The sequence below is a fragment of the Charadrius vociferus genome, unplaced genomic scaffold, assembly GCF_000708025.1.
Source record: "Charadrius vociferus isolate BGI_N301 unplaced genomic scaffold, ASM70802v2 scaffold478, whole genome shotgun sequence".
NCBI lineage: Eukaryota > Metazoa > Chordata > Aves > Charadriiformes > Charadriidae > Charadrius > Charadrius vociferus.
In genome coordinates, this window is record NW_009650063.1 from 1,391,867 (window position 1) to 1,405,172 (window position 13,306).

At 39.4% G+C, this 13,306-nt stretch overlaps 1 protein-coding gene across 1 annotated transcript in view; it reads right to left on the minus strand.

Annotated features, from left to right (window-relative positions):
- Positions 1–13,306, minus strand: part of TENM3 (teneurin transmembrane protein 3) — a 323,623-nt gene that overhangs the window by 58,719 nt on the left and 251,598 nt on the right. Inside the window, exons 14-15 of the mRNA XM_009891787.1 lie at positions 7,701–7,727; positions 5,010–5,156 (exon numbers count right to left, since the gene is read on the minus strand). Of these exons, the coding sequence (XP_009890089.1) occupies positions 5,010–5,156; positions 7,701–7,727 (174 nt within the window). The remainder of the gene's footprint in view (positions 1–5,009; positions 5,157–7,700; positions 7,728–13,306) is intronic.

The window sequence follows — 13,306 nt, forward strand, 5'->3', positions numbered from 1 at the left end:
TGAAGTACTGACCTCCCTTGCTGCTTTTCACTCTAGAAGCCTGGCTCAGTGTCAAAGCTGGGGGTACTGATGGTTAAAAGCACAGTTTTGGGTTTTTATCTCTCCCAGGCATTATCTGGTGCAGTTGCCAAAGAAATGCTCAAATTTCGTCATTCATCTTTGTTAGTTTATAAAAAGCAAATGTACATCTGGAGTATAGTCTGCAGGTCATAAAACTGCATGAGATTGACACCTTCTGAACTAATCAGCTGGAAATGCATTTTTACAAGCCTCTCCGCTAACATCAATCAGAGAAAGAATCTCATTTTCACCAGCCAAGATACAGGGATATGCTGTTTGTTATTTTTCTGTGGAGTTTATCAGGAACTTGCCCAGGCGAGTGACGGATGGTTATGAATCTGGCTCCTTATAACTTGAGAAAACATTTTTCATTCTTTCTCTGTACTTATGTGGCTAGAACTATCTAGTACCACTAAGCTGAGTACTGTATTGCAGTGTGCGAAGCAGAGTAAAATTTCCTTTCTGAAATGGCTCTGCAAAATTATTGATGAATTTTCTTTAGTCTGAAAAACAAGAAACTTAGCTCAACACTGGCTTATCAGTTATATCACTCAAATGTGACAGTGAAATTATAAAGAAAATAGAAACTCCTACAGCCAGCTGGACAATCACTGTCAGTCTCAGAAGGCTATTTGGTATTTTTTTGTTCTAGATGTAAGTGGTTTTTCTATATACAGAAGACGTAATGACTACATTATTCTTTTCTTCCTCAAAAGCTAAAGTCTAGCTGTAAAAATCTTGACTAACGTTACTTTCCTCTTTGTTGCAAAATGCACAGAATTGCAATGGAGCATGGTCTGGTGATAGGATTGCTTCTTTGGACAGACTAATAAAACCCCCAAAACATTACATGAGAGGAGTCAAGACAGAGGACTCCCACACTTATGGATATCTAAAAACTAAGATGTACCTATCAGTGGGCATGTTTGCTTTTGAATGGAATTTAAAGGGTATGTTTAAAACTGCTGGAAGGAAGAAAAATAGGGGGTCAAAATAAGCCCTGGGCACAAGTTCTGCCGGTGTCAGGGGGATATCGTGGCCAAGGACCTACATAAATCACATTCTTGGTAAAAAAGTTCATTATATATTTAGGCAGCAAAAATCTCCGTGAAGTGAAATTCAGTGCCTGCATGGGAAGAACACAGCTTCGGAGCTACGATGCTGGCTGTCCCACCAGGACGGTTTCACCGACTGTGGCACACTAAGGCAAGACGCTGGCAAGGACAGAAAACTATTAACAAACCTCAGTTATCCTCACATATCTCAATTTTACAACAGGCTATAATGAACGGACACCAAAAATGACTGCCTGTAGGAGCAGCTGGTGGGAAAAGCCACAAAAGCAGAAATAGCCCTTGATTTATTCCTGAGCAGTGCACAAGGACCTTGTTCAATGTTACTACTGCAGGATCTCTGTACGCATACCTATACTGTACTCAAATGCAACCTTCCTGTTGGAGTGAAGAAGCCTAAAATATAAAGGGTTGGGCTCTAAATGAGCTGTCACTCCAGAAAGAAATCTTGGGCTCGCTGTGGATAAGTGCAATGAATATATCAACCCAGCACTCCCCAGCAACCATAGATGCAAAGAAAAAGCTGAATCATGGGAAGCGTTGGAGCCCAAACCAGAGAACATGAGCACGCTGCTGCATCAGTCCTAATTCAAGTCCAAGCCTCCTGAAATTTCCTTGGGTTACCTTTGTACTTAGTAACACTTCTGACATTCAAAACATTCTGTGGCAGTAATTTCCTACTTTAATTAGCAGCCTGCTAGCACACCAAAGAAAAGAGAAGTTCACATTTGTCCTATTATATTCTTTTGCTAAGCATTTGCCATTAGCCACTATCAGAGAAGAGCCTCTGGTTTAGGTAATCTTTAGCTTGAATTTGTACTGCCCTGTGACAACGCTTATCGGGAGCGGGCTACCCTAGCCTATGCAAATAATTACAAAAATATAGTGGTGCTCAGTACGCTTTGCTTTCTTACAGTATTTATTTTCATTTCAGTAATAAAAGAATATTAATAATCCTTTAAATCCTGCTGCTATAAACCTGTAACTACCTTTAATAATTGGATAGGAGCTAATAAAAAGCAAACTTAACAAAGGAATCTGTTCAATAAAGACCTACCTAAACTAAAGAGTAAACAGCTTATTCTTCCTACAGTGATGACAAAACATGTCCCACTTCATTAAAGTATAATAATGACACATTTTTTCCCAAGCAAAGAAGTTGGGCTTATTCTACCCAGACGAGACCGACTTCCCCTATCCCCACAAAGTCATCAGGAGTTTAATTCAGCCTAAGGTCTGCTTGTTGCATACTCTCCTTGGGGGTTGCTAAAATGGAAAGAAAATTCTGCATTTTATTATCCAAATCTAACACATGGAAAAATAAAGAGTGATCCTTAAAGAGAAAGGAAAGTATCTGCAAGACTCTCAGAAATCTGTATTAAGAGGAAGATGAGTAATAATCATTCCATCATATGTCAATACTATCAAGAAGGGAAAAATGATCAAGTATGCCTTGATGTCATTAGCATTTCCTATGGAGAATATTCCCACTGAGGTCCCAGGGATGCTCACGTTCACAGAATTTGAACAATTAGTCCCAGAAAGAGCTAAGAATTGAAGGAACAGCAGACGCTGTTATTAATGAATTACACTCATATTAATATATGAAATATATTTTACCCGGTGTAGGATGAGACATAGACATTAACCACAGCATATAAATTAGCTAACAACCAAGATAACTTTAATTATACAACCCCTGAGCCCAGTGCGATGTAAATCACACTACCTGCAGTCATTGGTATAAATTCAGCGTAAGTGCTCGGATAACCTGATCTCCCACAACAAACAAATACAGCAGAGGCATCCTCGTGCCATTCCCTGTAGCTGTCTGCAATCGAGTGGCTTGCTCCAGAGATCAGCGGGCTGATTGCACGTACTCTTGGAACGGGAAAAAGCGCTTCTTCTCTTTCCAGGTGGGTTTCTGGCAAAGACGACTTTCTTTTCCCAGTTCTGTTTGGTATGCTTCCAGTTTTTAATTTAATTGTTATATTTTAACCCTTTTCCTCAGCCACTAGTCAAAGACTGAAGTGAATATGCTCTGTACTGAAACATGTAAGTTAGAATAAGGTCCACTGAAAGATAAAGGCCAGTGACAAATAGCATTACATAGATCAGTTATGGCAAAACAACTGGCCAATATCTTGCTAATACATAGCTGCATAATATCTATAAAGGAAATAATGAAAAAATTGAGAGAAAACAAAGTAACTAAATACCAGCATTGGACTTTTTTTTTTTTTTGCAATATTGTTCTTTCTTCTTGAACTTTAAGTCATCCTTTTAGATCTTTCTGCTCCAATTCCTCGTTCGTTTTCCCCTTTTCCTCACAAACAGCTTTCAGTTTTCAGTCTGAAGGAACATCTTCTTTTCCCTTGTTCTGTTTACGCGCATTCCTGTTCACCTTGCTCCTCTTCCACTGCTCCGTTATCTGCTCTTGACTCTCCTTCTGATATGTCACGTACTTCTGTTATCTTTAACGCTTACCGACTCTGCTTTAGTCTATCACTGGGCTTTCAACTTTTTTTCCCTTTTTTTCTCTACATGATCTATTTTTTTCCTCCAAGTTGTTTATGCTCTAACCTAGTTTCTCCCCCTCCTTGCTTTGGCTCCTTTCACGCTTGCAGGTTTCTCTTTCTTCGTTATGTTCATAATCCCCTCAGCCCACCTGAACTTAATTCCCCAAACAGCACATCTCTGCATGGAAACGCTACGGCTAATCGCTCCTCTTGCTCCCTTCCTACCTGCAGAAACTCAGCTTCATGCCAGCTCAGATTGCGTATACCAGATTGTGTCAGATTCTTTAGCCCCTAAATGTGCAAAACTGCCTCAAAATATACAATACGTAATGGAGAAGGATGACAAATCAAATGACGTGTAAAGCAATAAACAGCAGCGCTGCTTTAACCGTGTTAGTTATTTTCCTCGGAAGTAAATGTTGCCGTTATTTATAGTTTGTGATAAGATCCCAACTGCGGTCGCGATATGAGAGCAAACAGCCAACCAGCAATGGCAAAGGTGTACGCAGTCTAAAGCTGCAAAACAGAGTCACAGATGACTTTATCGTCGTCCAGAGGCCTTATGGAGTTTATCTCTGCTCTGAATCTGAAGGCGTTAAACAAGGAGAGTTGATGAGAGAAGTGGAAGAAAGACAGACAATAGAAGCATTACGTTGACCTGATATTTGACTGCATTCACATTTAATCTTGGTTTTCTGTGTGATTCTGGAGTCATGCCAAAGTCACAGCCCCTCTACCTTCCCCACCCTACAACGATGATTGCAGATCGATTCCTTAAGTCAACAGTCCCGCCTGCATCTCGCTGTGGACTGTTATCTGTCACCTGAACGTCAGACTGCGGAAAAGCAAGCCAAAAAATTAAAAAAAAAGAAGACTTCTGGGAGCATCCTGTCAGTTACCTGAGTGTTCACAGGCTGAGATCTCTGTAGACTGGGCAACCAATTTTCTTCCAGCAGTGGCATCATAGGTCACAGTGTAAACTCCCTGTTCAGCCATTTCTCTTGGGATAATTTCCTTGTGAGGTCGCTGAAAATTTGAATTACTTTCTCTTTTTCCCCCCTCCACTACAGTTCCCAGAGTTGAGACTACATTTTATTCCAGTAAAAAAGAACATTGCAGGGAAACTAAGGTGACACCCATCATTTGCTAAGTATGTATCTCAACGGTCCTAAGCATCTTGGAAGGCTTCGCCGATATGCCATACAGAAGCAGTGAATGCCGCAGCATCTTCTCACAGCCGTAAGAGCTAGCAAAACGCGTGCATGGCTCTCCTGGCAGTATTTCATCACCTGACTGTAAAGTGTCCGTTCCTCAGTACGTTCTCCCCAGTGTTAAAGATGCAGTCGCGGTATCTTACCTCCTTCGTTGTCCTTACTGTCAGTGCAGAGAGTTTCCATGGCTACGTCACAGCCCGCTCCCCTCCATCCCGGCTGGCAGACGCAGTGCCAGCCGTTTTGGTCCAGCGTGCACCTCCCGTTGCTGTTGCACAGGCCAGGGCAGCCCTCTGTTGAAAGAGACAAAGAAGAAAAATCACAAGTGATTTCAATATTGCAGTTCTATGCAAAGAAAAGAAAAAAAAATACAAACAAGGGACACTTACTGGGAACAGGCCTTAAAACAGCACAAATACTGTAATTGCACATGGAGTGGAACAGCAACATTACCTGGGGAACGTAATTCTTAACAAAGTGGCATCTTTGATTGGCCTGACACTTGAGACACCACTTACCTGTACAGGCAGGAAATAAATGCACCAATCCTCTAAATACCTGCAGGCCAGACAAAATTAAGTTTGCTTTTTTTAATTTTTTTTTTTTTCTTTTTTGGCAAAGTAGCAAGAGATGAGTGCATAGTGCAAACACAGCTGTGTAAAATGATACATTTTTTCTGTGCTCACAGAACAGGTCGTTATTTGCTCTATGCAGTATTGGTTGCTTACTGGCACAAACGTTTAAGCTCCCTGTTACTATGAACAAATCCCTCCAAATTCTTAAGTGGGAAAATGAGTATGATTTTAGGCACGTAATAAAAGAGAACGTTAACTTTATCTGGTCTCAGAGTTGCCGTATATTCATGTGAAATTACAGTGCGCTAAATAATTGCACAAAGTATAGGCCAGTTTTAATGACTATACTTTATGCCAAAAATACATTCCTTTTCACAGAATAAGCAAAGCCCAGGAAATAGTGAAGCAGCTTAGCATCTATTCTAACAAACATTAGGATTCAGGCTGCATACGGATGGGACAGGACCAACAGGATTTCCAACTAAATGTAATAGCTGTGCGTATTTGATTACTTAGGACGGACAAAATGAAATACCATAAGGACCACAATAAAACATTGATAGACTGAACAAAAACACGGTAGTGACGTGCTTCAAGACAGATAGCAGTGTGATTTTTTGTGACAATCTCCCTAAGGCTTTTGTGCTGTTACCTTTATATCCTATCTTGTCTGCTTTTATGGCCAAGGAGGGAAAATTTGGGAAACAATTAAAATAATTTAATATATCCAAAATCGATAATTGTTTTCAGTCTAACATTGCATTAAAAAAAAAAAACAGTATCTGTCACTTCGTAGTGATGGAATCTGGCATGCAGCCAACATGACCTGTATGAGGATGACAACACTATAAATATGTAGATTTTGGTGTTCCTTATCTATGACTATGATAAGACACTGACAGAAGCAAGTACAGATATGGCACTACTATCTCATGAGAAGGTGGCTACGAATCAGATATTTTTGGACGCAACAATTTTCTGTAAACTTTTATCCAAAAAACCTAAGTGAGTGGCTAAACCCTTCTGCTCTTTGTAGAACTACCAGCTGCGTGAATTAACCCACCTTGGTTAAGGTTACTCGAGCTTAGAACAGTCTTTGAGAAGTAATAGACTTTTTTTTCTTCTAAAGACTTTTGAATTTACTGACTCCTTTCAACCATGTAGCTCCAATTTACACACATTCCCAGAAAAAAGTTCTAGAGGGTGCTTAACTCTCGTTAAAATACTCTTAGAAGGCAGAGAACCAGGAAAACCTCTCGAGAGGAAGTACTGTGATGCTACAGTTACGGATATTGTGCCATCATGCCAGGCTGAGGTTAGTCTTGCTACTCTTAATTCTTTCAGACTGTAGATGCTAATAGTATTTTTGATGTACTGAGAGCTATTTTTTTCGTAATCTTTCTTCTGTTTAATTTACGGAAGACTTACATATTTAATTGCAATACTGACAGAGCGTTTTAGGAGTCAACTGGGTACACTCAAGACTTATTGTGTGAAAGCCTGGATATTGCCATGAATATTGCCATATTCTAATGAAAAAAACACAAATAAGGAAGAGAGAAAGCTACTCAGGGAAAAGGAAAGAGGGGGAGGAATATTTTAAACATTTTTCTAAATCAACTTTTCACCATAACTGAAGATACAGGAATCTTTGCTGTTTCATGTTAGGCTTTGGCATCCTCGAACCTTTCAATTGAAAATGTTGCACTGTGTGTATAAGCGTTTTCTGGCTTCATACAAACTACAAGTCATAACTTCCTATAGATTGTCGACATTCAGATAAACAAAAGCTTAAAAGCCTGAGGTATTCTATTGATCTGTCTATATATAAACATATACATATCTACAATTAATCTGTCCTTTAGGACTCATGACACTTGTTCTGTGACAAGAGGATCACTTGGATTTATTTCCTAAATATTTACAGTTTTGTAGGTAGAGGTCCCATGACAAAACTAACAAAGAAAAAACACCAAACAGCAAATGAATACTATCTTCAGTTTTTGGTTAAAACAAAATCTAATACATGTATACAGTTTGTATATAAATGTATAATGACTAATAAAATGTTATTATATTACATAAGCAAGATTTCATTTTTAATTTGAGATGAGTTGAAAGTCACATGAGTTAAATCTATAATCCATGGAATGTATGTAAGAGAAGATTCTTTTGTCCAGACTGTATGTTTGTAACTATATATTCATATAAAAAAAGTACATGTAGGTATAAGCATGTCATCAAAGAGCAAATATACAGTACCTTTCACTATCTTATCCAAATAGTGAGCTTGAGAATTAAAAAGAAAAAAAAAAACAGACAGACATTTCAGAAGTGTAACATAAAACAAGAATTGTTCAGAATTAACATGCAAATCAAGCAGGTGCACCTGACATGAGAGGTCTTACATTACAAAATGAAAATGTATTTCAAATCTTTTAAAAATGCAAGAAATTCTCTTTTCAGCAAACATCGTCATGACTCAATGAAACTATTTTAGAAAGGAGCCCTGCAGAAGAAAGAGATGCTGCCTTTCTGAGCCTACGTTTTTCTTCGGACTTCTCTTCACATGCTTTGATTTTTACATATAACAAAAATATAATCAAAGCTATTAAAAAATTCAATTTGCAACACAACGTAAGAGTAATTACTCAGCTTATGAGCTTTAGAACACCGACCATACTGGAAGATCTTTGATTTGCAGGTCACGTATGACTCTGACAGCATAACCAGCACACTATCTTAATTCCAATCGGATTAACAGGATTTTTAGGAGGAATAGTTTTCTTCTGCTTCAATTCAGCCAGTTATTCTTCTGAGCGCACACAGCAATTACGTAAAATAAGTTAGATCGTATATATGGGGCGGAAGGGGGCGCAGAGGGGTTAGGAGCGTGGTGATCCATTTCATTCGGAAAAACGGGTATAAATTAAACTTAGGCTTTAGATGTATAAAAATAAATAACATGGTATATCCAAGAATAGCAAGACTTTTTTTTTTTTTTCATAAGTTATGACACTTAAAATTTCACACAAAATTTGAGGAGGCAGATGGGTGAATGACAGACAGAGCACAAGATGGATTTAAAGCAGCAGCCCCTACGTTTAATACATGAAACACAGCAGAGATGGGTTATTTGTTCCCTCCTTACTTTCAGGAAAAGAGACATCAGCCGCATTAAAGGGGTTAATGTCATATAGCAAAACCACGTGGCACAGGTCCATCGCAGGCTCCCAAGCTCACCCATCCGCACACCAGGTGACGGGATATTACGGACTACGGCAGTGGGGACCCGCCAAGCGGAGGCAACAATGTTGGATTTGATCCTTTGGTTTTGCTGGGGACAAAGTCTCTCAACAGAGCCCTCGTGGGCTCTCTTCCTTTCAAAATGTGACCTTTTCTAAATCCCTGCTGGATGACGGCCCCTGTCTGGCAAGTACTCTGTCACTTGCTATTATTGCTCAACTTTGTGTTTCGGATGGGTAAGAAAGGCATTTCCAACCACGGCCTTTCCTGTAGTTTGGTTGAATGGGAAACAGCTCTTCCCGAGCCCGAGGAGGGAGGTGATGAGATACGTAGTCTCACAGAAGCCACAGTCACTGCTACGACTAAAAGGGGTGGAAACTTTCTAGTCCCCCTCCCTCAAAGAATGTGTCAGGTGTCCACTGCACACTTGGGTTTTTTTACTTTTGCTATAACGGTAAGGTTAAAGGGAGACAAAGTAAGAAGATGAAAACATCAATTACAGAACATTTAGAACAGCAGCAACAAACTAAGTAGCTTTTCACATTAACCGGAAACAAAAAGAAAAGTGATACAGCTGCATTTCAGGGTGGATCAAATTCTCTCTTACTCGTCCAATAGAATTCCCCTTGCTCCTACACAGCTGCTCTTGGAATAGTAGTACGCGTGGAGGAAAAATCAAGCTTTACTCCATAAAATAGAAGCAATTAGGTCTGTCTGGGGAATGCATCTGTCCACCAGTGAAACATTAAATGCCTTTACAAATGTAGGGACAGGTAACAAAACAGAGCATAAAAAAAACCTCCTAGACAATTGAAAATGGTCCCTGCGATCCCAGGCCCCCACCTGCTATTTCCTTTCAGAAATCCAATCTGCATTTAAAAAAAAAAAAAAAAAAGGATTAAGAAAACACTCTAAGTTTTTTTTATCCAGTAGTCTTGTAAGAAGTCAGTTCCAGACCATAAAACTATAATGCTTGGAAAACAAGTTCCACCTTCCAGCATCCTTTTATTCATGGTCAGTCGACATTAAGGACAACGTGAGAAACTATTTGGGTTAACAGAAGAATCAAAAAGCAGAAAACGAGGGACCAAAAATAGTATAACTTTGCTGTGCAGTTTAACTAGCCATGCTGTCTTCCTTATCTTCAATGTAATTGGAACAGGAATGAACCCAGCTCGGTGTGGCAGTACAAAATATGAGCCTTCTTCCCTCTGCACAGAGAATTCCAGGTGGGATTTGGAGCATTTCAGTAGGATGGAGCATCTCAGCAGGTGCTCCTTGGCAAGATATTTATACACCTGGCACATGTGGGTTATGTTAAGTCCTTAAAAAGTCTAATTATAGACCAGACAATACACCTACAAGGTACCCTACCGCCTCGCAGGGTCTAAGATTGTGAAATTTAAAAACTTGCTATTATTTCCAGGAGTACAGGGACTTCATATAGCTCCAAATGCAATAAATAAAACAAAAATGAAGATATAAAATCTGTACATTTTCTAGGATAGTCAAAATCCAAGAAGATGTAAGTGGCATTCAAAATTCGTACAACGTAAAATATAAATGGTGTTATCAATGTGTGTGGATATTTATATAAATATGTGGCAGATAAATGTATTTTACACAGAACTGATAACAGTCAGGCAAATTCACATTTAACATGGCATAATTCATAACCAGTCAGAACCCAGACTTTTTTTTTTTTTAATTTAATGTCTCCCATTAGTCTCCTATCAGGGATGTAAGTCATTGTCTTCCTCAGATTATTCATATGCTACTTCCTCCAGGTATGACAGAATAGCCACGGAATAAATGGACATATTAAATCCATTTATCCCAATCAGCTCCTGTTTAAATCAGCATGAGTCACATACCCATTGATTTGATGGTCCTTAATTGGTGCTTGTAACATTGCTTTACTCTGATTATTCTGTCATAAAGGATTAGAACGGTGACATGCTTCTAAATACTGTATAGCAATTTTTTATTTCTATTAGAATCATAGAATGGTTTAGGTTGGAAAGGATGTTGAAGATCATCGAGTTCCAACCCCCCTGCCATAGTTTACATTATTATCCTCCACCAGACATCTTCACTCATCATAACCTTTGTAACCTGTACACTGGACTACAACACGCCACATGTTTTTTGTAGCGTAAATATATTCCCATTACAGTGTCAGCTCAACACCTCCACAACAGTCAGGAGTTACTTTGCCATAAGAGCAGAATTTGACCTCACAGCACCACCAGAAGTGAAGCAAAAATACAAAGGAATGGGACCAAAGCCATGTCGATCGAGGTCTGCCTAAATTAAAAACTGCTTTTAAGGTTTTTGCTTCCTACACCTTGAAAGTGCGAGCTGAACCCCTGCCTCCTCTCCACTAATACTATCAGCTTTCTCCCTTCCTTACTGCATTAGAGCCTCTCCCTCTACAAGAAAACAAAAAGGAGAAATTAGAGAAAAGAGAGCCAAAGAGAAACTTAAAAAAAAAAAAAAAAGACATAATTTCAGTATGCAGCAACAACGAAGAATACTGTTCTGCTCCTCTCCCAGCCAGCTCAGCTTTGCTTACTCTCATCTCCCACGTGGGCACAGCAATCCCCGTTCACCGGGGGACGAGTGCACACGTATCTCTGCTGTGACACAGACCTCATGCCCCCGGACACAGACCTTCTACAGGAAGACGTGAACAACATATCTTGCATCAGTCATGTTCAGACTTCTGCATTAACCTGGTACTAAGTGTCATACACGGAAATAACAGGTCAAAATGCCATCGCAATTTCTTGGTAGAAAAACTGACTGGAAGCAAACTATGGTATGTCGATAGTATATGGCTTCCCTTATGTTTTCTATACATTTGTCTGTTTGCTCATAGTTCGAAAGTTTTAGTATCTTCACTTCATGTTTTCATCAATTTTTAGTACTTGTATAAAACTTTGGTTACAATCCATATGACAAAACACCACCCCCACCCCCCATTACAAGAGTATCATGAGTGGCAAATTCCAACCCCCCAAATTTAGGTAATGCCGGATTTATGGCTACCTGCGCGAGTTTTATACCATTCTGCCTTTGCCGATGTACAGAACTGAGAGTTCTCATTCAGTACGCGTTCTCTCATGAACAACAAACGGCTGGTGCCTTAGTAAGAGGCACACCATGCTAACCTAAACAAAGAAGTAACCTTTTTTCTTACAGACTTTTCTATCACCTTCCTCCCCAAATCAAAATTATTTAGTATAGTACCTTCACACTACTGGTATGAGCAGAGAATGTAATCTCATCTCCTTTTACCAGTGGGTAACTACAACATAGAAATATTAAAGTGAAAAGTATCCACCCATTTGGCTGCAAATACCTATGATGTGATTTTTCAAAATACTTAGAATTATATAGGATTTCGTACACAAATCAGCATTTTAGCAATTCATGCACACGCAATGTCCCCAGAAAATAAGGAACGGTCAGAGGACGCTCTTTTAAAGTTTGCCTTTGTGAATGACTAACAGAAAATATGTGGTGTAAGGAAGGGCAGAATCCAGTTTTCAAAACCATTCTTAACCTAATCACCCCGTATACCAGTCTCTGGCATGAATGAAGTGGAGTTTCTGCATGCGACAGCCCTTCACAGCCTTGCAACGGTCTTAAACCAGGTCCTTCAGGTGCAGAGGGAAAAACAGTTATCTGAGTAGTATCATTATATTTTTTTATTACAATCATATGTATATGCTACAATTAATATACATCCTATCTTTTGTTATATGGTATAATGATAACGACACATAAAAGTGTTCTCTTGTGGCTTCCCAACTATCTGTTCTTCATTTTGCAACTTCACTCATGTTTTTTTCACATGGTTTTTGGGCATTTGAAAGTTCTCAAATCCTACGCACATAAAGTAAACTGAAAAAAGGGGGGAAAAAAAAAAAAGAGATTCCATTCTGTGACTTCTTTTTTCATGGTGAGCAACAATGAAGCTTAGATGAACCACCTACGCTTCTGCCATTTGTGCTAACAAAGTGTTACCAACATTATTTCTTACTCCTTGTGCAGCCAAGCAGTCGCAGAGGATGAGGCACACACTTTATCAGTGGTTTCACAGACACTTGCCGACAGAAAAGAAACTCTTGAGAGTTTCATTGCAAGCTTTAGGGAGAATGCAGTTTGTGTAAACAGGTTTTTGTGCTTGTTTGGGGGAAACTGGCACAAAGCTCAGAGTTGACGGCTCTGGCCTGACCCCTCTAACCTATTCAAGACTCCGTCTGTGGTGGTTTACTTCTCCTGACCTGACGACCAGATCACCCTTACGTTCCTCTCATTTCCACCCAGCCCAAGTTTACCTCTCCTGACAATTAAAACATCTCTTGAATGTAAAAAACCCCTAAATAACTCCCGTGATATTGAAGCCTAGTATTTCTTATCCTACCCACAGCAGACTTAGGGAGTAACGTATTGATTCCTTCAAGCAACTGCTTTTACTCTCAAAGAGGGACTGAAAAAAGCCATGCATCTATATGCACTTCCTGAGGAACTCCATACCTCTACCAGAAAACTTACAGGAGTCCAGAATTCATAAAATTTTAACGCCGCTATTCTAACCCGGCCTCAGAGCGGTT